Here is a 26,161-nt window from a genome sequence, read left to right as displayed (position 1 = left end):
TCTCATTGCATTGCGACTGAACGTTCGCTAGTCATTGAACTTGCTATGAGAAGTTAGAATATGAAAAAGTAAGCTTTGAGGCAGGGTTGTGCTTAGGAGATGGTTGATGTTATTACGACTTTTTATGGTCAGGACATTTACCCTCAATCAGCACCAAAATTCGGATCTCAGATTATGCAATTAGAACACGACAAATACCCCGCGCCATCACCCAACCTTGCACCCACAATGCATTATTGCCGATAATTGATTCGCTGGCTCACTACTGTGTCTCACACAAAGTTTGCAAATTTCACAGCGAAATCATTGCATCGGAGAAAAATACGGTTGCTGCTGCAGCTTCTACTGTACTGTGTATGTACTGCACTGCACTGTGTATGGCCGACGTGTACATTTGATAGATTGCATGTTGTGTGTAATATAAGTGGGGATTGGACAGACGTTTACTACACACAACGTATAGGCGTGATTCCCAGTGATTCATATTCTAGGACCTGTGCGAAAACTGAGGCCCAATTGCTGTTAGTAAGGTCGTAATATATCGGAGGAAAGCAGCGTTTCAAAATAACGATGTCGAAGCCTGATCAACTACTAGAAATCAAACCTCCAACGGAGCTGCGTTTTCGAGGTAGGGAAGTCAGTTGTGTTGAATGTAACGTTACAACTTCGTACTCGGTCGTCGGTACCGTGCACACTGCACAGTTAGTGCAGAGGTGCGATTCTGTCGTATGTGTCATTTTCGTTGTCGATAAACACTTGTGTACAAAAAAGTCTAGCGTTTTGAAGTAGTGGCTTCCCTCTGAGTCTTGTAAGACGTATTTAGGTAGAATCTGATTCAGACCTTTACAAAAATATATGATCCGTTGATTGCAATTTAATTTCAGAGTAGAATGTAACGTTACAAATGTTTGTAATGGTAAATGACGTTGTAAACTTGTAACTCAGTTCGGGAAACCCACTCACAAGGGGGGCCCCTCCTTATAAGTAACCCGTCCCCCTTATAAGTAACCCCGTCCCCCTTATAAGTAACCCCCAGGGCACCCCTTATAAGGAGTCTCCACGCTTTTTTGCAATGCAACGCGAAAATGAAAGGACTGCGGCAATTCGCTTGATTATGTCCATAAAGCTTCACAAGTTTCCTAGTTATCCACGAAATTTGAGCAAAATCGGTTTGAGGCATCATATCTAAAATCATGGCTTTAAATGCGATGTCAAACGACCCATGCGAATGCTGAAATGCGAGCGATTACTGGCGTGAGTGTCGCCAGGCGCGGCGGCGCGGCAATGCTTGAGTGCAGACGTGCGTGGCGACTGACTACTGTACTCAGTCGCCACGTCTGCACTCAAGCATTGCCGCGCCACCGCGCCTGGCGACACTCACGTCAGTAATCGCTCGCATTTCAGCATTCGCATGGGTCGTTTGACATCGCATTTATACTCAGTCGCCACGTCTGCACTCAAGCATTGCCGCGCCGCCGCGCCTGGCGACACTCACGCCAGTAATCGCTCGCATTTCAGCATTCGCATGGGTCGTTTGACATCGCATTTAAAGCCATGATTTTAGATATGATGCCTCGAACCGATTTTGCTCAAATTTCGTGAGTAACTAGGAAACTTGTGAAGCTTTATGGACATAATCAAGCGAATTGCCGCAGTCCTTTCATTTTCGCGTTGCATTGCAAAAAAGCGTGGAGACTCCTTATAAGTGGTGCCCCGGGGGTTACTTATAAGGGGGACGGGGTTACTTATAAGGGGGACGGGTTACTTATAAGGAGGGGCCCCCCTTGTGAGTGGGTTTCCCGAACTGAACTGTTCTTGCCATTAAATTTAGTGTTAAAGGGGGTAATATAAAGTTTTGGTACCTCAAAAGTTTCCCTGAATTTCCTTGTCTTAGTTTGTGTTTCAGGTTAAAGTACCTTTCCTATAACTAGCACTGTGAGACTTACTCACCCCAAAGTGCTCTCATGTCTTAGTAATCATGCAATAATGGTTTCATACCAGAGCCGCCGCCGTATGGCGGCGAGGTAGTACACGTATTGCACGAAACCATTATTGCATGATAACTGCGACCAGCAGCGTGCAGCCCCATACGCATAGCTACATGTAACTGCGACCAGCAGCCCAATATGCATAGCGTAATGGGGCTTCGCATTGTAGCATTCAGGATCATGACAGATTTAGTATCGCGGGTAAATATCAACTTAAAATCCAAAAATTTCTTTAATTTGAAGACTTACCAATTGAGTTGAAGTATTGACAACAATCAGAGTGTTGTTTATTCACAAGATTTGAAGCTGTTCATATGCACTGTCTGCAGTCTGTATCCTGTACTGGCTGTATGTTTAGCTTTCTATTATATACTTCATAATTCAATGCCTTGCATTCCTTACCCCAGCACTGATCAATACAAACTGAAAAGTAAAATTACAATTTTTTCAGCAGCATGTCTTCCCAGTAATACTGATCAATAAAACTTTTTCCGTCTTCAAGTGAAATATCCATAGTTGTCAGGAAGATCACTTGCAAGACAATACTCAATGTCATGCAACCATTTCACTCTGTGGTTTACCATTTGATGTCCGTCGGAAAGATTTAACCCAAGACCATACCTCAATTGTCTATAGTGTTCGTTTGTTTGTTTTTTCTCTGTCTCGCTCTCTCCAAAGTTATGTTTCTCACAGTGAGAAAGAATTGATAAAACGGACATGGTCAACAATAAACATCTGAATCTCTCTTATGTACAGGACCCTTCACTGATGTGGTCACATCTGAGCTGACACTATCAAATCCCTCCGATAAGATACTATGCTTCAAAATCAAGACAACTGCTCCCAGGAGGTACTGCGTGAGGCCAAACAGTGGAATCATTGTGCCCAAGCAAACCGTTACTGTACAAGGTAAGGAAGACTCTCTGGTGTACACTTTAGTAGGGAGCATTGCAGGGCACAAAATTTGCTAGCAGCAAATGTCATGATGACTAGATCTGTTTGTATGTTAAGTAAGATAATTAATGCTGTCCCACAGGTTTGAGTTATTCGTACATGGGCTAGTGCTGTATAAATTTTCTCTTAAGAGTGTTGCTTCTTCTGGTTAATTTGTTATATACTGTGCATCTTGTAAATGAAATCAAATCTATTATCAAATACAACGCTGCACACTGGTACTGGTCCGATGGTCCCAGACCAGTAAAATCACTGTCTGACCTGCAACTTTTCAGGGGTTGCTAGGTTTACTGGTCCGACATGACGGGCAAAGTAACAAAATTACATTGTCAGGGCCAGTTGGGAAAAAAGTACAGGACCAGTAACTTCAAGGTTTGGACCAGTAGGGAAAAGAAGTAAGCAGCCCTGTCAAATACCTCTGTCCCATTTGTCATTCCTACCCTGTCTTGTTAGATTACCTGCACATACCGGTAGGTTATTGAAGAGTTTTGATATATCTTTAGAAGAAAATAATGAAAACAAATAGGTTTACCTAGTGAAAAAGAGAAGTATTAAAAGTGTTCCCCTTTGAATATTTAACTTCTTGTATTGTTTTTTTCCTGCTGAAATTTGAATGCGTGATTGTTTTCTTTGTTTCTTTGTTTCCTCTTTCTTTACTTGTGCAGTCATGCTCCAGCCATTTGACTTCGATCCCAATGAAAAGAATAAGCACAAATTTATGGTTCAGGCCATTATAATACCCAGTCAGGAAGTGGATATGGAATCAGTAGTAAGTACATCAGGGAGCTTATTTGCTGCTTGAAAGTTCTTTACCACAAATGAACTGTAATTATTATCCTGTGTAGTTAGTTTGATTGCTTGATCTTATCCATGTCTAGTTGATCACACGAAATGGATGTGTTAACATATTAGCTATGTAGTTGCTTCTTGTAAGACATTTGTCTGAGAGGTATCATGGAAAACAATACCTAATAGCATTGGCTAAGTGCCTGTGGATAAAGTCCAGTTTTTAGGTGTCTTTCAAGATTTCCACCAGAGTAGAATTAATGTTACAATGAGTCCATTAATTTCAAGAAATCCCATAATACTGGTACATATATGCAAAACCTGTCATGAAATATTTTCAGAGACTTTGCTTTGAAGATTTACTTCTTTCTAGAACTACAGGACCTATATTTGCTGTGATAATTAGAACACAAAGTTAATTATACCAAGGATGTGGAAAATCATATTTTTGATAGTGTATAAGAAGCAGAATACTCTTTGAACAGACAATACTTTACACAGTCAGTTTGATTGGGTTTTTTTTTTTACTAGATTTGATCAAAACCCGTTGCTTCTGTATGCCTTCTCTGTCAGATCCTCTTTCTCTGCAAGTCTACAACCCTTTCATGTGAATGAAATCTCTAATACTTGTAAACTATCTACAATTGTATATTTGCAGTGGAAGTCATCTGATACAAGCAGTATTATGGATACCAAACTCAAATGTGTATTTGAATGGCCCACCAGCCAGACAGCAGCTCCTGCAACATCAGAAAAGGTGAGCAGATGCCATTTCCAATTAGGTACATTCGGGTCAAGATGATGTTTCATGAAATATCCACAGCACTAAAGAATTAGTAGAAGTGAACTGGAAAAGAGTCACAAATTATGTACTGTGAGGTTACTGGTTGTTTCTTTAGCTTTGCAGAACTCTTCTGACTGGAACATTTAGTGAAATTTTTTGATTTATTGCTCGCAAATTAGACAAGAACATGTTCATTTTGCATCGTTCCATGCTGGAATAATAACCTTGACCACATTTTAGGAGTGACTAACCACATCTGTAACTTGCAATGATTCTTACTGCCTTGAAAACAGCTGGACAACAAATAGTTAAATTGTTAGTTTTTCACTTATTGCCTAGGTAGGTACATATAATAGCTGTATGTCACTAATGTTATTAGTTATTAGTTAAATAAAAGAGAAAAATGTATTCACTCCTGTGTATTTCTTCACCAAGAGCAATTTTGTGAGTGGCTCTCCCCCCCCCCCCCCAAAAAAAAAAAAAAGCTTGACCGCTGGTACACCTCGTCAAAGATGAAATTTGTTGCCAATTCCAAAAACAGAATAGTTCAAAGAGTGCAAGTATACTCTCAGGAGGGTCTGCACAATACAGGAAGAAGAAGAAGAAGTACACCACTGTGTGCAATCTATATGTATTGATTTCAGAAAAAATGTTTCGTTTTTATGCCTCCGCCACGAAGTGTCACTGGAGGCATTATATTTTCGGGTTGTCCATCCGTTTGTCCGCCCTTTTGTCTGTCCGTCCTTCCGTCCAGCATATTCATGTATGAACGAGTGAAGTTGTGCCTATCAACTTTTGGATGCGCATGCTCAAAGTCAAAGGCCAGGGTAAAATCGCTATTTCTCCCATACCTAGGTAATATAATACCTGAAGGTATTTTTTTGCAACTTAGTGTAAACATGCATTATAAGATAAGGATTCTCCAGGAAAAGTTTTGGGTCATGGAGTCTAAGGTCAAAAGTCAAGTGAAAATGCTAAAATTTCACTGTTTTTCCATATCTCGGAAATGGCCTGACAATGATTCTCTTGGGAATTTCAGGGTCATGGGGTCAAAGGTGAAGGGTTTAAAGTCAGGTGAAAATGCTAAAATGCTTTTATTTAATGCTAAAATTACACTTTTTCTCCATACCTTGGAGATTACTCAGTGCATGAACTTAATCAAACTAGGTACCGGTACATACTGTTAACATGCATGTACTGCACAATGATTTGGTAAGGAAAGATTTGGGCCATGGGGTCAAAGGTTGGATGAGAATTTTAAAATGTCACAATTTTTCCCATAAGCTCAAAATATTGTCATGAAAATGGATGTTACCAGTTTGTGATTATTTGAAGAATAAAGTAGGTCATGGGGTCAAAGGACAAGGTTCAAAGGTCAAGTAAAGATGCTCAAATTCCTGAATACTTGCTCTCTTAAACAATTTAGCCATCCATCCCGATGAAACCTATGGTAGTTCTAGGAAAGCAGACACCCAACACATTTGTGACAAACAGCGTCATGTCATTTTTTATTTATTTTTATGCCTCCGCCAGGAAGTGGTGGTGGAGGCATTATGTTTTCGGGTTGTCCGTCCGTCCGTCCTTCCGTCCGTAATGAATTTTGTGGACAGCGTAACTAAAAAACCTTTTGAGGTATCCTAATGAAACTTGGCATGTATGTGTATTAGGGAGTGAAGTTGTGCCTATCAACTTTTGGGTGCACATGCTCAAGGTCAAAGGTCAAAAGGTCAAGGTCAAATACCTAAAATTTCACTATTTCCACCATATCTATGCAATGCCTGAAGATATTTTCTTGAAACTTAGTGTATACATGTATTACCCAATTAAGATTCTCCGGTGAAAGTTTGGGGTCATGAGGTAAAAGGTCAAAGGTCAAAAGGTCAAGTAAAAAATATCAAAACTTCACTTTTTTCTCCGTAACTTAGAAATTGTTCAAGGTATCTTCATGGAACATAGTATATATACCGTACATGTACTGACTGGCAGTGATTATCTAGAGAATTTAGGGTTCATGGGGTCAAAGGTCAGGGGTCAAAAGTCAAGGGCAACACTTCAGAATTTTACTATTTCCCTCATATTTATGCAATGCTAGCAGGATTTTTTTTTTAACACTTGGTGTATGCATACATGTATAACCCAATAAAGATTCTCTGGAAACTTTTTTTTTTTTTGCCTTAAAGGTCAAAAGGTCAAAGATCAAGGAAAAGTGCTGAACTAACTTTTTTGTCCATATCTTGGAAGTGGCTCTGTTACGACCAAAATCACTCTGAGAATGATCGCACAAAAGAAACAATCAACTGATGTTCAGGCGGTTTATTAACAGTGATATTGTGGGTACAGACTGGTAATCGGTTTCACATCAGTACAATAATGATCAATAAAAACAAATATAGTCAGTAATGGAATCACTTACGTACGCATTACACGCAATATCCCTGGAAATGTCCAAATACGATGCTTGATGCACAAACGAATGATCCGCGATGCACGATGAATGATTCCTCTGACGTAACTCCAGAGGTACAGGTTACGATAGTCCACGGTATAGATCCGGGGTAAAATCCACGATATACGTCCACGGCGAAACGTGCAGAGTCCAAATGTTGTGACAACCACGTCCAGTTGATGCGTTGAATGATGATTCACTTAATATTGTCCAGCTAGGAATCCAGCCCGTCACAGCTTTTCCGTAGCAATGTCCATTGACATAAAAATATGGAGTCTATCTTCAATGTAGGCAAATTAATTATCTGCAGGCAAAATGTCTCCCAGGCCTTATCTCCACAAACATAACAGGTCAGCAGGTAACACAGGACTGACTATAACAAGTCGCTTCAGAGCCAGAAGTGACGTAACTCTCAGAGCAGAGGTGTTGGGTACTCTGCCTACTGCAGAATTTCTCTGGCTTATATACTATCCATTCACCCCTTCTAGCACATTCTATAACTCTCTCCAACCTACTAGCCAGTCCAAGTTCCAGGAATCCTGGATGACTCACTGCCTATCTATGTACAAAACATCATTGCCAAGAATAACTACCAATCACATTGGGCTTCAGGGACAGTGCCTCACTCATCCAAATATGTAAGCACTTCCCAGAAAATTCTGGAAAGGGTGAAATCATTCTAGATTGAGTGAGTTATAATGTATTTCCTCTTACATGCATGTATTTGTGTAGTTACATTGTATACCACCTAGAAAATTCTCCACTGATCTGGTCAGCCTGTATGTACTATATCTATACCACATAGAATGTTCTCCATTAATCTGGTCCACCTGTGTACATACACATTAAAACAGCCAGGCATACAGTACATCATACATGTATGTGTACATAACTACTAGTGTGTACATTTGTGACAGCTCAAGTTATCTTGAAACTTACTACATATTTATGCATGTTCTGCCTGACAGTGATTATCCTATGAATTTTAGGGTCAAAGGCCAGATGAAAATGGTAACAATGTACTTTTCAATACAGAAATTGCACTTTTTCTCCATACCTTGAAAATTACTCAATGCATAAACTTATGAATGGATCAAAGTCAAGTTAATGTCCTTCAATCCCCAAATACATGCTCTCCTATTCATCCAATTAAACCTAGGTCAAGGAAGGTGAACATTCAACACATTTGTGACAAACTTGTCATTTTAATATTTTGCCAATTTTGTGAAAATGTAATCACACATTGTCCACATGTACTACAGACCTATTAGGAGAATCATGCATTATGGCGGAGGCATACCAGTCGCCTTAGCGACATTTCTAGTTTTTTGTTGTTTTTTGCCACTTACATGAAACTGTCATCTCACATCAGCCAGACATACTGTAGGCCCACTGGGAGAACCATGGGATACGGCTGAGGCATACCAGTAGCCACAGTGACATTTCTACCTTGTTTTATTTTATTTCATTTTACTAACTATTTTTTTTTTTTTTTGCAATTGTTTAGTCTATATGCAAGGTAATTGTGTGTTAGTTCCCAAAGAGATTTTTCAGCTCAATAGAATAACTAGTGAAAGGAGGAAGGAATATCACTCAGCACATGTCATTCTGGTTTTAGGACATATAAGTGAAGCAGGTAGAGCGATAAAATGCATACTTATGCCACAGTCACTTCTCTGTAGTATTGTCACTTCTCTGTAGTACTGTAGATGCCAGCATACTTCTGAGTATCTACCATATGCTGTGTGAACAGAAAGAGACCCACATTGAGTGGACATGTCATCAAACAAATTTGCTGACAAGTCTGTGCACATGTGGTGGATATTTTTGTGTGCATTACATTGTACAGTATGTCTCAAAAAAATTACAATCAGATTTTTGCATTGATAACACCCAATATGATTAAAGCATCTAAATGCTACATTTGTACATGTACTTCAGGGTCTTAAAATATAACATCTTAGCTCTATTTTGCAGAAAATCCCATTCAATTTGGTTGCGGTCGCAGAGAAATGTGGATTGTTGTAAAGCATGTCATGAGTCTGATTCTTCCAAGTTTAGCACTTGGATGCTCTTGGAACTGCATAGTAATGCGTAAACACAATAGACAGAACTTGGAGGGAAGGGATTCCTGACATGCTCTACAAAAATCCTCATTTCTCTCTGATCACTGAAGCAAATTGAATGGGGTTTTCTGTAAGATGTGGGCAATGACTTATAGTTTCATACCCTGATGTGTTTGGATTGATTAACTATTTTTAAAGTTATCATTGCGGAAGGTACCGTAATTTTTTGGGGGACATACAGTATATCTGTCCCACAGTGTACACAGCATCATCCAATGTGAACCACATACATTTCCATCCATATGCTTTCTGTCCGTACTGCAGGAGGGCGCCCCTGCTGAGACCAAGCCCGCAAAGCCAGTGTCGGCTCCAGTTAGTGAGGAGAAAATTGAGTCGAGAGACGGGGATTCTAAAGTCGCCCAGATGAGGAGAGAATTGGCCAATTTGCAGGCAGAGAACTTAAAGTTAAAGGTGAGATTCAAACTCTAGATACCCCCCCCCCCCCCCAAGTGAGACTCTACACCAAGTTCCAAAATAAAAAATAAACAGAATAGAGTGAGATGATAAGAGTGATGGAAATTTTATGGAGATTGCACAGTAAAAAGTTATGGAAATTCATGGTTTCACATATTTTTATGAACACTGATATTTTGTCACTACTGCAAGGCAATTATGGGAATCATGATGTCATTGCCCCATGACATCAGCTTGCATGCTAAACTTCACTCAAGTTCTCTCTATCTCATGTTTATTTGGCTTTTTTTTTTTCTCGTAAAACTTAATGCAAAAAGATTTTTTTAGAAAGATAACGTCTTTGCATCAAATCAGTCTAGAGGTAAAATAGTCTAGCTGTAGTATTTTCACGAAGGGTAGTATATAGTTCTTTGAATTTTTGACCGAAAGATGATGTTGATTATATTTCGATGATCCAGCTGGTACTTTTGGTTTGCACAATTGTAGATGAGAGCAATGTTTTATGCGTCTTTCTCAAAGATGCTGGAGACATTATGGTTTTGGGGATTGTCTTTCTGTCCATTCTACCCACCCTGATCTTGTTATTGCCCTGTGAAGAAATATTTGGTGGACTTTCTCTATACTTGGCCTTTGTAATTGTATGCTATATGTAGGTCTGTGATGCAACATTTTTGGCAAATCTTTCAAGGTTACTGAACTTAGAAGCTGCATGTCCTTTTCCAGCTTTAACTGCTGGTAGTAAATTTCAGTGCTGAAATGTAACTTGGTAGGAACGATGGAAGTAGCTCTTTCGTCAATTAAATATATCAAGGATTTTAGGTCATTGGTCATGGGCAAATGTCACAGAACTTTGGCCAAATTGTTGATGTTCTTTGTTTGTTTGTTTGTTTGTTTGTTTGTTTTTGTGGCCACAACTTAAGCTAAGAGTGTGCATTGGTATTCAGATGTGCTAACAAGATCAGAGTGTTTGAAACAATCATTCAGTCTATTGTAAATGACAGTGGTCAAAGGTTACATTACATTGATGTGGCTGACAATGTCACTTTTTAGGCCATATTCATTGTAGCACAGCTTCAGTGAGGAGTATCACTGTAGTAATATAATGTGGTAGGCATGAAAAACATATATCCAGTTGCTAAGATGAAATGATACTGGTGAAGGGTTGAAGGGACAAGGTTAGATATCATTGCCTGTTGGCCAAGAGTGTCATTTTACAGCCAGCACTTCGGCTTAAAAGTCTGATGTTCATGTACTTTTAAAAAGCACATGAAAGGGTTTGTGTACACAGTGCATTGAATGCTAGTGGCAATTGAGTTTCATGCTGCCAAAAAGGCTGCTGGCTCCATTTCACAAAAGTTAAATGACACAAATGTTTCTGGTTTTACAGTACTGTGGTCACATGAGAAGGTGCAAGCTTCCCAATTGACTGCTAGCTGTAGTTGAATTGCTCCAGTTGGTAAAATTTCGGTTCGTTAACAGTGGACGATTTAAAGGTATGACTGTGCCAATCATTCAAAATTGTGCTACAGTGTTTCAAAATCAGCATTGAGTAAGGAATGTCAAGATGAAAAGAAGAGTGGGCAACTAATGATTGTCTAGTCTCTTGCTTATAGTTTGCAATAATAAGTTATGTCTTGTGATTTGCTCACACCCGCAGACCGAGGGTACAAGGCAGCGAAGGCCCGAGGGTAGCCGACCAATGACGTCTGTGACGCCATCTATCACGGAGACAAAACCCATGCTGCCTTCCACCGTGGTACTCGTGGTAATCTTCATCCTGGGTTTCATCGTCGGCAAATACCTGTTCTGAGGGCAGTGCTGCAGTTGGAGACTGCTGCAGAACGCCGACATCACGTTGCGATTGTGAGAGTATAATGTACAAAGATACTACCACTTTGTTGATAGGGGACTGATGTAAGTGTCTAATTCCCAATGTGTTTGTGTACCTGGAAAGATATAGAAACAAGGATCAAGCATTAAAAGCTCCTGTAGCATGAGTATCTGCAGTGGAGAGAGAATTTCAAACATTTATTTGAACAATTTTCACCTTTTTTTTCATTCCATTATCATCTCTTAATATTATTGATAGAGTATGACTGTTTATTTCTGATAAAGTGAAATAAAGAGCAAAGTCAACAAAATAGTTATTTCTTCATTAATCTTTGCAAATGACAATTGTGATTTGAAATAATGAAAATGCTTTGAAAAGGTATTCAGTATTTAACTACTAAATAAAAGCAAGGTATGTTATGCAGAGATATTGGCTTAAAAAGAAATCCCCGTAAGATACAGTAAACTATAAACTGCATCATTTTTGACTTGTTCTCTGTTCATTGTCATCCTTAATTAACAACTCCTCCCCGTGCCCTGCTCTACACATTTCATTATTTTTCAAAATCATGATATGTCGTATCATTATATGACAAGCTGGTGATTTTTATATTGAAGAGTGTGAACTCAACATTGTGATTGAGTAGAATTTGTCAAGCAAGTAAACCACCATCCCCAAATCAAGGATTCATTTGAGCCATGCAAAAGGTGACATTTTTGTTGTGTGACTTGCTATAATCAGATTTTCTAGAAATCATGAATAACTACACACATTTTTTTTTTAATGGCATCAGAGTTTACATGCTCCAGTTACCAAGATGAGACCTGCAGTGCATCTCCCACTGAAATGTCATATATTCACTGTGTTTTACCAGTTTTTAAAACCCCAAAAAAATTGTTTCCTAACTTCTACACGTTCAAAAGCTATTCTGGATTAGCTTTGCCTGTGCGTACACATGCTATAATTGATGACAAGTATAATGTGGTTGATGGTGTTTTGTTTTGGGTTTTGTTTTGTTTTGTTTTTTTGAGGGGGGTTGTGCATCTAAATCTGATACAGAACTCGTTTGAAGACTTAAAAGCAAATCCATTCCAATTCATTACCCTTTCCTGTAGAAAGTGAATTATACTACAAAGGGGAAAGGAGTATTCTAAAATTGAGAGTTGCTATCTTTGCAACGTATAATATGTAATTTTTATTTATTTCTTCTTCTTCTTTTTTGTATAGGCTTCCACACATACACACACTCTGACACAGACACACAAATAGATATGAATATTCATGTAAACATGATGCATAGTGTTTGAAGCCATGCATCAAAGCAATTTTCAATGCTGGAAATGAATAAGAAATAAATCGAAAAGGTAGCGATATTTTAATTGTGGCATGTGGCCATTGTTTCGTTCGTAAATCAAAATATATTTCTTTGCTATTGTACTTGTTTTTTTTATGTACCGGTAGATGTTCAGTAAGTATGTTGCATCTGTGGCTGTATTGCTTGGTAATTGTGGTTTTATTTTATACAGTAGTCCTATTCAGATATTTCAAAGGGGCCACTTATGTGATGTAGTGGTGTGAATATAAATCATGACTTCCTAGTCGGTAGAAGACATTTTTTGGCCCATCCAGTTGACCCTTAAAGTAAGAAAGCTACAAATTGAGTAGGTTTACGATGACTTGCTGGCATGAAGTGACCTACAATGTAGCTCTATATGTCATCACTGTATAAAACTGCATGCCAATCAGAAGGGGAAGTGCAAATGAACCACAAAAAAGCATATTTTTGTTCTTGTGTTATTTGGATGTAAGAAATATGAAATTGATCACATTACAACATATACAGTAAAATTACTTCTATTGTCTACCCTCTCTGTAGCATTTTCTGGTGCATCCAATCTTGTTTTGTCTTGTTTTGTTTTTGCTGTTTTGTTGTTTATTTTCAAAAGTGTCTTTTCATGCTCTTATATCATAGTGGTGTATGTCACCGCAGTTCTTCAGGATATTTATGTTGCTGTTGTTTGTCTTGCACGAAGACATATACTGTACCATGCGTTACTCGCTGATTAGGATAGCATGGATATCGTTTTTAGAGAGAGCATGAGTTTGAGTCAGGATCGGTCGAGTCAATTCACAGTCAGGACCTCCAGTGTATACTTTGTAGAATATAGTATTGAAATAAGGAGGGGTGACTGTGGAGAAGTCAGTTTCTCTGTTTCTGGGCCATGTTCGATGAACCTTATTTATTGTTGTTCTTTTCTTTTTTTCTTTTTCTTTTTTGCTCTTCTTAAAGCAAGTCGAGCTGACCAGAAAATCTCAACAGAACTGATTCATTTTGGGGGTCATTTTGTTCCTTTTCTTTGGCGCATCACTTAGTGCAAATAGATAATCGTGCTTGGTTTGTAGCTATTTTTGGGTTATCTTGGAGGGATTTGTATTTTGTTTACACTAGATGAATGCAATTGTTTACCAAATGGCAATCTCCAGCATGAGATGTTGAAATGGTTTCGTACCAGTAAGTGAGAACTGTCAAGGATAACACATAGCTTTAAAAAGAAAAGATGTATTTTTCATGTAATCTGTATGTGTTTAACCTCATGGCACCAACAGAGTAATCATTCTTTAACTCAACTGTTCCCTGAGTATCACAGATTGGGACAAGGGGACTTCCTCCTTAATGCCATATCTGTTGATGTAAAGTGTTCATTCACCATCAATTTTTACATGTTTAATATGCACAAGTCAGGTTCCTAATCCCTCAGTGTAATTGTGTTAATAAAAGACTATCTCTAGAGAAACTCTAGCATTTTGTTCTTGGCAGTTGATTACACGGTTGTCGGAATATTTAGATTTTAGGGACTACTAAACCAAAAGTCTACTTAATATAGAGAGAGGCGCTCTGCTGCACATATATAAATAAAACATTGAAAGAAAAAGATTTACATGGATATGAGTATGTGGGACTAGCAATTATGGGTGCAGTTTGTTTTCATGAAATGGATTGAAAAAGTTGAAGTCCATAGAAGCTTATCCAAATTTGATTCAAACAGGATTTCATTGTCTGCTGTCTGTCATCCAAACCTTACCTACTCAGTTTGTTTGAAGTCTCTTTTCACATGACAGAATTGAAATGAAACTGTGTCATGTTTGTTGTGGTTTCCTGAGAATATCCTCTGGCTTAAAGGGTGTCCATTAAAGGTAGCTGTCCTTTGCATCTTTGTTAGAGTCATTGAACATTGCATCCCTTTGTTGCATGATGCATCTCTTCTTTCAAAGCACTAAAAGAGGACAACACTTTGAAGCATTCTTGAAGAAAAGGGAAAATCAAAACCCGCTCTAGATTTCACCCACTATTCAGAATTCTGATTGTATCTTACAGAGGTGGGTACCCACTCACAGTAACATGATGATGGTAACATGGTACACGTGTAATGTTTGAAAATTAAGCAATGGCAACAATGCTTGAGCTGTTATTCAATGCCCAAATCCAGCTGCTGTGTAGTGAACTCATTTTGTTTTAGTTTGAAGCTGTTGGACTCTATTTGATCCCATTTGAAAGCATAAGTACACTGTACATGCCCATGCTTCAAGTACATAAGTGCTCCTGTGCAAGATGGCATATTCTTTGCTTTTACTGACAAAAAGGAAAAAAAAATGGTTTACATTTTTGCGTAATTTTCTTGCCAACTTCTGTTAATGCGAATTCTTCAGAACAGCAGTTATTCAGCATGAATGTGCTTATCAAGTCGAGTTGATTTACCTCGAGATTTTTACAGATGTCCAGAGATCAGCAAGAGAAAAATTGTCAGTCGGCAAAGTGTTGCTACTACTCAAAAAAGAATGGATATGATTCACAATATACTCATTGGTGATTGTTTGACATCTTAAGTTTCCTGTGTATCAGTTGTATGTACAATGTATGATAAAAGAGAGAGAGAGAGAGAGAGAGAGAGGGAGAGAGAGACAAAAGAGAGAAAAAACAACTAAAAACAGATTTGTATATTATTGCTCTGTACATACATGTATTACAATAACCAGATGACTGTAGATGTAGACCAAAATATGGTGTTTACACAATGCCCTGTGCAGTTGTACATTGCATAATTGTCACCCATGGATCTTGGCATAATCCTGCAAGTACCCAAAGTAGAGTGATTGTCAAGTCAATACAACCAACTTGGGTGATGTTGTTGTTATCATTATTGTTATCATTATTATTTGGTCTGTATGGTGAGTGTGTGTCATTGTCACAGTCAGTCATGAACAATTTTTATTTCGATTTATTCAGGGAAGTCAAAGTGAGCATGCACGAAATTGGGGGAAGGGGAACTGTCATTTGCTCTTCACATGTCATGTGTGGCATAAGTCAGTTGCCTGAGGATGATTGCAAAGAACCCTTATCAGAATGCTAGATTTCGTACATTTGTGTGATTATACAATTGTAATGTATTGTGTATGACTGATACATGTCTTTAAAAAAATGATAATAATATTTTATTCTTTCTTCCTGTATGATAGTCAATCATACGCCAGCTGTTATAAAGCTCTTTTTCACATGTGTTTGTGGAGCTGATGATGGCTCAAAAAGAATTTAAAAAAAATGCACAAAGATTTTCCATGTTGCATGAATAGATATATCATTGCTATCAGTTTAACATTAACAAGGTATACAAAACTAACTATCTGAATGACATCATGATTCTTATGCTCGAGGTATAGAGGGGGTTATTAGTGTAGTATGGAGTTATAATACACTATGTCATGAGTTGCTTGTCCAAAGACACTTGCTCTTCACTTCCCAACATAAAGGATATGCTGTAACTGACAATTTTGTTGTAATGAACAGGTCAAAAGAAAAAGCTAGGGTTGATTATATATTGTTCTATTAGACTCTTGAATATTAATCATTATGGTTATTTATAAAAAAACAAAGCAGATGTGTTATGAGTTTAATACATAAATGTTTGTGGATTGCACAAATTGATTGGTAGCTGTTTGTAGGAAATTGTGAGGTTGAGCTTATAGTCTATGTGAGCATAAGTGATATCACACTTTTCATATTGGTATCTCGACAGTGACAAATGTTTTCTTTTATCCAGTTCTCAATTTAAAATGGCTGTCACTCCAACGTAAATTAATCTGTTGGCATAATTTCTCTAATAAAGCTGTAGTGTAGTACTATCCATACATATTGCATTGAAATAAAGCAATTAATTCTAATGTGAACATGTTGTCCATGTGTCTTAAGCACCGTCAGTGTGTCTGTGTGCTCCCAAAAACGTGTGAACGACAATGTGGTTGTTTAAATCATGTTGCTCTTTATCTGCCAACGCTAAGACTTTTATTAGATGTAGTGTGTCACTCTGTCTAATTGTGACCAAATCCTGTATGCTCCAGTGGATGCCTTTCCTTTTCCAACTTGTTGTCTTGTTAGGATTAAGTCTCCTTGACGATAAAAAGAGTTAATCACATAAACAGGGCTTGCAGGAAGAAGCCAAAAAGACAGATTCTTGTTTTCATTTGTTTCTCTCCATGCAAACAATCGTGTCATAATAGCTAGAAGTGACCCATCAAGTGTTGTGTGTGCAGCTGATCTGCTTATTCATATCCATCATTGGCCTGCAAAATGTGTTTTGCAGTGGGCTCGAGAATCGATGAGAGCAAGTACACGTATGTAGTGTGCTTGAGTCTGTATAATACATATGTAATTATTTACCGGGCCTGACACAGTCATCTGGAAATGAACAGTCTTTCAGGGAAAAAAACAAACAAACAAACAAACAAAAAGAAAAACACGAATCTGAGTTAAAAAGAAATGGAAAATGCAATAGGATGAGACAGAACAAAATAAACAATAAAACAATGAATAGATAACGACCATCTCAATGAAATTAAAAACAAAAAATCATCTTGCTACACAAGAGGAATGGTAGATAAAATATGATGAAAGACTTCTGTCTTGATGTTTTACATGTCCAAAGGAAAGCATGTGCAAAACAATAAATCATGGGTAAGTGTCCTCTGGAGGTAAGCCTCATTAGTTTGTGCCTTTCGTTTATTTTGTCTATTGCAAGGGTTGTCGCGTGAAATGGGCTACAGACGACGTCGTAATGTTTGCATGCGTGACCAGACAGATATGTTGATTATTGGGCAAGTTATAGTCAATATTACATGCATAGTACATACGATCATGATACAGTAGTTGTACATGTATTTGGTGCTTTTGCGTTTGTTTGTTAGGGGTTTTTTTTAAATTTATTTATTTATTCATTCATTCATTCATTCATTCATTCATTCATTCATTCATTCATTCACTGTTCTTTGTTGATGGAGAGGAGGTTGATAAGACGACATGGGATGGCCCTTGGCCTTGCTGTTCCCTTTGTTATACAGCGTTATGATTTTTGAAAGTGTGAAGTGAAGAAAGGCCTTTAAAACCTACAAGATGAGTCGGCTTTGCGGGTTGCTTCACGGAGTTGCGTCATCGACAATTCTGGCTCGCGCATGTCAACATCCATGAAAAGAAAAAGAAAAGAAGAAGGAAAAAAAAAAGAAAAAGAAAAAGAAAGTATCCGGACCGCAAGTATCCTGTACCGGAGCACTTCCTGGCATGCAGAACAATGTGAAATGCACCGGAAGCAGAGAAGCTGTGTTCTGTCATTGTAGACCAATTACGGTGAAAAATGTGAGTGCATAAGAATAGTGCATAAGAATGTGGCAGTCACTCTACCGGGGCCGCGAAACGGGTGGGGGGGGGGGGGGGGGGGGGGGGGGCACTGGGGCTGCACCCACCCCCGGACTTTTGCGGTCTTGAAAAATTGGAAAAACGGAAAGAAATGTAAAAAGAATCGTATAAAGAACTAACAACACCCATGACTTTCCGAAGGTTTAGTATAAATAGATTCTTAACGTCTTAAGAGCAGAGTAAAATTAAATTTGGGGATTTAATTGGACTAAGGACTAAGAAGTCGTAAGTTTCACACGTTTTGATGAAACAGTAAATCTAGATGCAATCACAACATTCAATTTATCTCATATGATATTTTTGATAATTATTTAATCATGTGACTGAATCATAAGACTCCTGTTTACCTGCACACATAGTTATATCTTCATTGTAAAGTTCCTTTTCCGAAATCATATCAATTTAAATCTTCATGAAATAATTCTATTAAGTAGCAACGAATAAGTGATATTTTCCTCTTTTTATTTTGGGGGGAGAGGATTACAGTAATGACCTAATCGCAAACCAAAATGGCTTGCATTTTTTGTAATTGTCTCATCTGATTTGTATTATAAAAAATCATGTGATTGCGACCGGTATCCCGGTATTGTGACTTCATAATTACGTGAAATTCTATAAACCCGTTCCTATTTGCCCCCCCCCCCCCCCCCCGATGCGCCACTGCTTTGATTTATAGTGTAATGTTATGTCTGCGCGATGATGTATGAAAAATGAACACCAGGCAATGGGCAATGGTATGGGTGGGGTGTGTGTGTGTGTGTGTGCGCGCGCGGGTGTCAAAGAAATACAATATAATAATAGCTGCATGGAAGTGTGGAATCGTTTATAATACATCAGAAATTAACGAATCAGATTTTTTTTCTCTCTGCCAAACTGAAGTGGCATTCAGCATGTGTCTCTTTGCGGCCGCCATACACAATACCATGATGTATTGTAATATTACCTGATACATTTTGAGTGTCTATAATGGATGGACTCGATCATGAAGAAGAATTGCATCCAGCGAACTGGTCGTCAATAATCGTAATTTTGTCGGTATCAATAAACTCCTGGAGGGACGTTTGTAAAGTCGAAACACGCCATGGCGGGTCTGACGTAGATTGCTGAAAGCTTCTTAGTGGGTTTCCTCGAATCAGATACAACCGGTATGACATCGTATGTCGGTTCGACCTCGTCCTCAACCGAGATATTGTTGTTGATTCGAATCACGCCTGTCTGCTTTTCGTCATTCTGTTCGTCCTTTTCTGTGTCGTCAAGTTCGTCTACTTTTACTCGGTGCGCGTCCGGTAGAGAGTTTGGATGTGTGATATTCATCCCATTGTCATCGACGTCTACGGGAGTCGCGCATCGCACGCTCGATGCCGATGTCGGGCGATAGTGCGACGTCCTCCTGCTTCTCGTGTGACTGCGGCTCGGACTGGGAGTTGTTATGTTGGCGAGGAACACCGGACCGTGCTCGAAGATTTTCAGCTCGAGATTGATCTCGTCATCGATGATGATTTCGTTGTCGGATCCATCCATCAGCTTTGGGGTGACATTTGTAGACATAGCGCTGTCGGCCAGAGCGGTACAAATATTTTCCCGCCGATAGCATTTGTAGGTGTTGACCGGCCGAACTGTCTTTGTAGAATATTCTGCGGGTTAAACAGATTTCCACAAAAACTCTATTATCTTTGAGTCTTGACATCAATAAGAGCATTTCAAAAGCTCATCCAGACGAAATGAAGAATGTTTGTCTTCTGTATTTTAGTAACATGTAGATGGGGTGTGTACTTTGCTTTAAACATCAAGTTGCTGCTACTGCCAAGTATCATTTTCAAATACACTATCGTTCTATACATCAATACATCATATATTGTTGCAGATTCTCCGTCTATACAAGAAGGCTGCACGTAGAGGAATTATCAAAACTCAAGACGAACAAGTCCGTGCCTAAGGACAATTTCGTATATCGTATAACAATTTCTAAAGCAAAAAAAAAGCAAACAATCAAACAAAGACACTCGCATAAATACGATACACACACCGTCACACACACACACACACACACACACACACACACACACACACACGAGCAAAGGTATTCTAGAATGATTATTTCTGATGTTTCTAAAATTAACCTTCAGAGCCGTCCACCGATTCGATCTCGATGTGCTCCCCCGGATGCGATGGTCTCGACTTCCGCTTCCGAACCCCGGAGAGAACCAGTGGATCGTTGGGGTGTACCCATGTCATTTGCACGTACGTCGGTGGTCGCACCGGTTCGCGAAGACAAACTATTTCAGAAATTGTCGGTTTGGCCCGAAATCTGTCTGATTGTAAGAAGTTCATAGGAGTGGAGTGCAAATCAAACATAATTTCGATTCTTGTTGTCGAAAGTTAAGGGCCAAAAGATGCTTGCTGTCGACGGTTATAGTTGTACTCTGTCTTCCTTTCTTTTTTACCTTTTCCTGTTTGGTTGCTATTTTATTATGTAACTAAACATGAGGGACTGCGAGTCTGTCATATGTCAACCGGCGTCAACATCACACAACCTCTGCTCTCTGACACTCTTTCTAAGTTTGTGTTTGTATCACTAAAGGGGGGATGGCCACGTGGGTGTATTAAGAAGGGTAAAGATGTGTGACGTAAACGTAACCCTATAACGGATATTATTGCGTCATATAACAGTTCGCGCAAGACGTCATAAACCTCGATAACACGCCACGCCCACAAATTGACCACGTTATACGCGTCAAGCATGCTGTTGGACATGCTGTTCGCTAGCTGTACAATTTGTTGTACTATGGCAAGCCGTTCGGGTCATTGCGTCAGGTCACTACACGTACTTCGAAACACCTACGCGTGCCTGACCACACGTAACGCGTGGGTACACGTCACGTTACGTGTACCCACACGTCGCGTAACGCGTGCCCACACCACACGTAACGTGTGGTGTGGGCACGCGTAACGCCAGGTCAGGCTTCAATGTGCAAATTCCATAGGCGAGCCCGACCTGGCGTTACGCGTGCCCCCACCACACGTTACGTGTGGTGGGGGCACGCGTTACGCGACGCGTGGGTACACGTAACGTGACGTGTACCCACGCGTTACGTGTGGTCAGGCACGCGTAAGGTTTTGGAAGTACGTGAGGTTTCTCAAACACCTCGTGTGGTCCAAAACAACTGCACGTGCCTAACCTGACGTTACGTGTACCCACGCGTCACGTTACGCGTACCCACACGTCACGTAACGCGTGGTCAAGCACGCGTTACGCGACGTGTGGGTACACGTTACGCGACGTGTACCCTGGCGTAACGCGTGGTTGTACCTGACGCTACACGTAGTCCACCACGCGTTACGCGTGGGGTAGGCACACGTAACGTTAGGTTTACTACACGTAGTCAAGTGGCCACTCCGGCACGCCAGGGTACTGAGAAATTAGCCTTGTTTCAGGATACGTTTTTGTTTTTTTAATCTGCTATAGTCGATACGTGTCTAATTAATATTTTTGATGTGCTGAGATACCTTGTGTATGGGGATGACTGCCTAAGTTATGGAATTATGATTTTATAATTTCACTTGGAATGATAGCATTTTTTGTGTTACTTTGTGTCTGATAAAATGAAATCAATACTTTGTATTGAAGTCTGTTGACTTTTAATGAATAGGCTCATGGCGTTGGTTTTACAGATTACAGTAAGATTTTTGTCATTGTTTCTTATTTTTTCTCATGTTGTATATCCTTTATGTGCAGACTGTTGTTTCATGTTATTTTCATTTGTTTTTTACCACTTCTTCAGTACTGCTCTTCTGTCATACTTTACACTTACCATTACAAGTACAGTATTTGGTCTACGTAATGGTGATGAAAACAGATAGCAGTTACGTTATTATCTAATTTAGGTCGTTGGCTGAGCAATCAAACTCTTCCTTCTTAACCACAACTGGAAACTGATTGAGGAGAAAATGAAACAACCAGAGAGGGTCAGTTTAGCCACAGAGAGAAAGAGAGAATTATGGTACTAGGATGACGAAAACAAAAAGACGGCAACGGTCACGACAAAATCGATTAAACGTCGATTCAAGTTCAAGTTGATTTACTTCATCAACAACAAAATAATGAGGGATACAATGGATGTTCGCTTATACAGGGCTCGAACACTAACGGTGGCCCGGTGGCCCGGGGCCACCAAAAACGCACGTCGGGCCACCAAAAAAAGTCGGATGTTTGCCCTTACTTTTGGAAATGAACAGCGGTAACAATCGGCTCCGTAAGATACTACAATAAATGTCAGATGTTTGCTTTTAATTTTGGAAATTAATTACGGAGAGATTCAGCTCCGTACGGTGCTAAAATAAATGTCAGAAATGAATAAGGATAACATTCGGCTCTGGAAGATGCTGAAATATATGTCGAATGTTTGCTTTGACGTTCGAAATGGATAATAATAATAATATTCAACTCCGTACGACGATAAAATAAATGCCGGATGTTTGTCTTTATGTTCGAAAGTAAATAACAATAACATTCAGCTCCGGAAGATGCAAAAGTAAATGTCCAATGATCCCTTTGACGTTCGGAAATGAATAACAATAATATTCAACCCCGTACTATGATTAAATAAATGTCGGATGTTTGTTTCACTTCCGAAAGTAAATAGCAATAACATTCGGCTCCGGAAGATGCCAAAATAAATGTCAGATGATTGCTTTTACGTTTGGAAGTGAATAGAAGGAACATTCTGCTTCATAATTATGAAACTAAAATAAATGTCGGATATTCGCTATTATATTTCGAAATGAATAACAGTAACATTCAGCTGCGTTTGATAGTAAAGTATATGTCTGATGTCTGCCTTGACGTTCAAAAATGAAAAACAGTAACATTCGGCTCCGTACGATGCTAAAGTAATTGTCAGATGATTCATTTCACTTTCGGAAGTGGACAGCAGTAGCATTCGGCTCAGTACGATAATAAGATACATGTTTGCTTTTAAATTTGGTAATAAATAACGGTAATATTCTGCTCCGTACGATGCTAAAATAAAAGCAGATTGCTGCTTTAACATTTGGAAATGATTAACGGTATCAATCGGCTCAGTTAGATGCTAAAATAAACAGCGGATGTTTACTTTCAAGTTCGGAAATGAATAAGGATAACATTCAGCTCCGTAAGATGCTGAAATGAATGTCGGTTGTTTGCTTTTACATTTCAAATGATTAACGTTAGCATTCGGCTCCGTAAGGTGTTAAAATACTAGTAAAATGTTGGATGATTGCTTTCACAATAAAAAATGAATAGCGATAACTTTCGGCTGTTTACAATGCTAAAACAAATGCCGGATGTTTACAAATGTCTGCAAATGCTCCCACTTTCTCATTTCAAAGTAAGTTTTGACCACCTAAATAGGCATCAACCAACTTTTATAATAATCTATAAGCCTATTTGCTAAATCTTAGAACTCAGAATACCGGTTAGATGATTAAATTTTCTATTCATATATTCTAGACATGGGTACCTGTATCACTTCAGTCATACTTAATATTTATTTTTCTATGTTTAGTAGGACAGAATTAGTCTTTATGTTGTTGTTTTTTCGGGCCACCAAAAAAATGGAAATCAATGACTTTGGTGGCCCGATCGGGCCACCAAAAATTAAAGTTAGCGTGGAGCCCTGGCTTATACAGTAAGTAATGTCACGAAATCAGTAGGACACAGGTAAATTATTATCAGAGATACAAATAAATGTTATATCATTATGATGAACTCAGAATCAAAATTGATGGAAATGGAGAGCTTTTAGTGTGCAGTACCCTCTTAAAAAAAGGGAGAAAGAGTCAAATTACACAAAAAGGATAATTTGTCTATGTTATTCAAAAAAATAGACAGAGTATAGAACACACGAACATACATGCACACAGACGCACATCAACCATTACGAGGCAGCTCTCTTGTAAGGGAAGAAGAGACAAGAAGATTAGTGAGGAAGGTATGGCCACGAAGATTCCGAGGTGGACAAAAATGGGGGGGGGGGGGGAGAAGGAAATGGTGGGTCACAGCCGGGGATCTTGAGGCTCAGGAAACTTGGGCTCGCAGAGGTACAAAAAAAGAGTAGTACAATGAAACCGGATCAACAACAATTTTGCAAATCAAAAGTAACAAAAGAGTAACTTACTGTATTGCATAAGAATTTGTAAATTAACTCTATGACTTTAAGGAAACAGTAGTAATATATATGGCTTCTTTGATACTACTATACAGAGAATTCAAGAATTTTGGTCAAGAAACAAACAAGCAAACAAACAAATAAACAAACAAACAAAACAAAACTGCAAGGGTGACAAAATCATTCCGGTCAAAATGATAATGGTTGGTTATAATATGCATGAACTCATACCACTTTGGGAAGAACTGCATACTTCTAAATGTGGGGTGTCACGTAGTTTCCTCCTGAGGTATGTGCTTTGTGTTATGGGGTCTCAAATATATAAGAAAGTTGTAAAAAAAATGAAGGGCTGACAAAAAGGGGCGGCAACGGTGACAAAATTTATACGCACCGACTTTGGCTATAGGTATAATGCGCCAAATCTTTATCTTATCAGTTTGCTTAGAGTTGCACGTTTCTCTATGTGAAATATCGAGCGGTTTCCTCCAGGAGACATAATATGTGACTGTGCACCTCAAAATGAACATAAAGTCGCACACACTGATTATGCGTGAGGACTGAAAATACGTGAAATGGGTCAACCTTGCCGAACTTGACTTTTTCATATTTTCTGAAAGAGCGGGTCATCTTTTACATTATGCTAAAATTTGGTATCATAAAACGGGCAGGAAAGTGTGTTTTTTAGCAGTTTATCTCGAACATTTTTGGTAGAATAGTGTGATTAGGTGTGTCTTTAGAATCCCTTTTCCATTTCTGAAAAACCTTGTCCACACTCTTCACTTTCAACTCTAATAACTTTTGAAAGAATAGTGCTACTGCTTTGAAAGTTGGCATTAATTATGGACAGAATGTGTTAATGAGGCATCTTTAATTTCAGTTTAATCTGATAATTCCTTCATTGTTGTTACTCTGGTGGTTTACTTCCTGTTTTTTGTCCCATTCATCGCACAGCCAGCACAGTTTGGTAAAGATTAAGCGCTTGAATAGACACTGTACTTCAGAGCCTCTTTTCTCAGTTCACACTTTTCCTGAGTTTGTGCTTTCTTTCCAATATTTAGATAGGTTAGGAGAGTCCATTTGATTTGAGTTATATATCATTTTAAAGCTTAAAGTCTGTTCTTTCAGAATATGGTCTTAACTAAGAATTCATGTCTGGCGACTTTTTGTTTGTTTTGAGGTGCAGGGTCACATATGCGTTTTATCAGAGGGGTGAAAAATAAAAGGTTGTAAATAAGGGATGACGAACAAAAAGAAGCCCATGGCAACCATTGATTCAGTCCTGAATCAGGAAGTTTCCATTAAGATACGTGGCTATTGTGTTCTTTGGGTTAGCGGAATCAATACGGAAGACAGTTGTAAATAAACGGTGACGAAAAAGGTGACAACAGTGACGTTAAGAACCATTGCACAAAATTAATGACATGTTAATTGGAGGTGTTTTTTTTTTTCGGGGGGGAGGGGGTAATAATCCCCATTAGAACAGTTCGAATCTAATCTACTTAGAATTTTACCAATTTCATACGTGAAAATGTTTTGTTTTTTCATCCTTACAGCCTGCTTTGGAAAGTCTACAGTTGCCCTTCGACTACATTTGAAATGCAATTCGGTATGTTAATCAAAGGATTTATGAAAATGAGATTCCCCCTTGTTATTCCGTATTTAGAGGGATCGTACAGGTTTGGTTGAGACCTAATTGCAGGTTTCTAACATTTTTTGTTGGAGAGGTAATGAGAAACCTCTTATGAAATATGAAAGAGCATGTAGTTCTATGAGGATTTTAACGTTTATTTTATGAAAATTGGTTTTGAAATGGCTGAGATATCCCAAAAAGATATGTGTAATAAAAAAACATACATCTCTAATAAAGTGTGGGACGCACACTTTATTACTATCGCTTTGTTTTACTTTGTTTGTGGATATTTCAGTTATTCCAAACCCGAT

At 38.7% G+C, this 26,161-nt stretch overlaps 1 protein-coding gene across 1 annotated transcript; it reads left to right on the top strand.

Annotated features, from left to right (window-relative positions):
* The first annotated feature begins 411 nt into the window (after nt 1-411).
* Nucleotides 412-12,121, top strand: LOC139718327 (vesicle-associated membrane protein-associated protein A-like). The gene is made up of 6 exons (XM_071629807.1): nt 412-628; nt 2,745-2,897; nt 3,608-3,711; nt 4,387-4,485; nt 9,349-9,495; nt 11,156-12,121. Exons 1-6 carry the CDS (start codon nt 571-573, stop codon nt 11,306-11,308), a joined length of 714 nt encoding a protein of 237 aa, XP_071485908.1. The 5' UTR covers nt 412-570; the 3' UTR covers nt 11,309-12,121.
* The last annotated feature ends 14,040 nt before the right edge of the window (nt 12,122-26,161 follow it).

Source organism: Diadema antillarum, unplaced genomic scaffold, assembly GCF_040938485.1.
Source record: "Diadema antillarum isolate AM-2024a unplaced genomic scaffold, OU_Dant_1.0 scf00000093, whole genome shotgun sequence".
NCBI classification, from domain to species: Eukaryota; Metazoa; Echinodermata; class Echinoidea; order Diadematoida; family Diadematidae; genus Diadema; species Diadema antillarum.
Note: the sequence above shows the minus strand (reverse complement) of the source record. Positions and strands in the feature narration are given on the sequence as shown.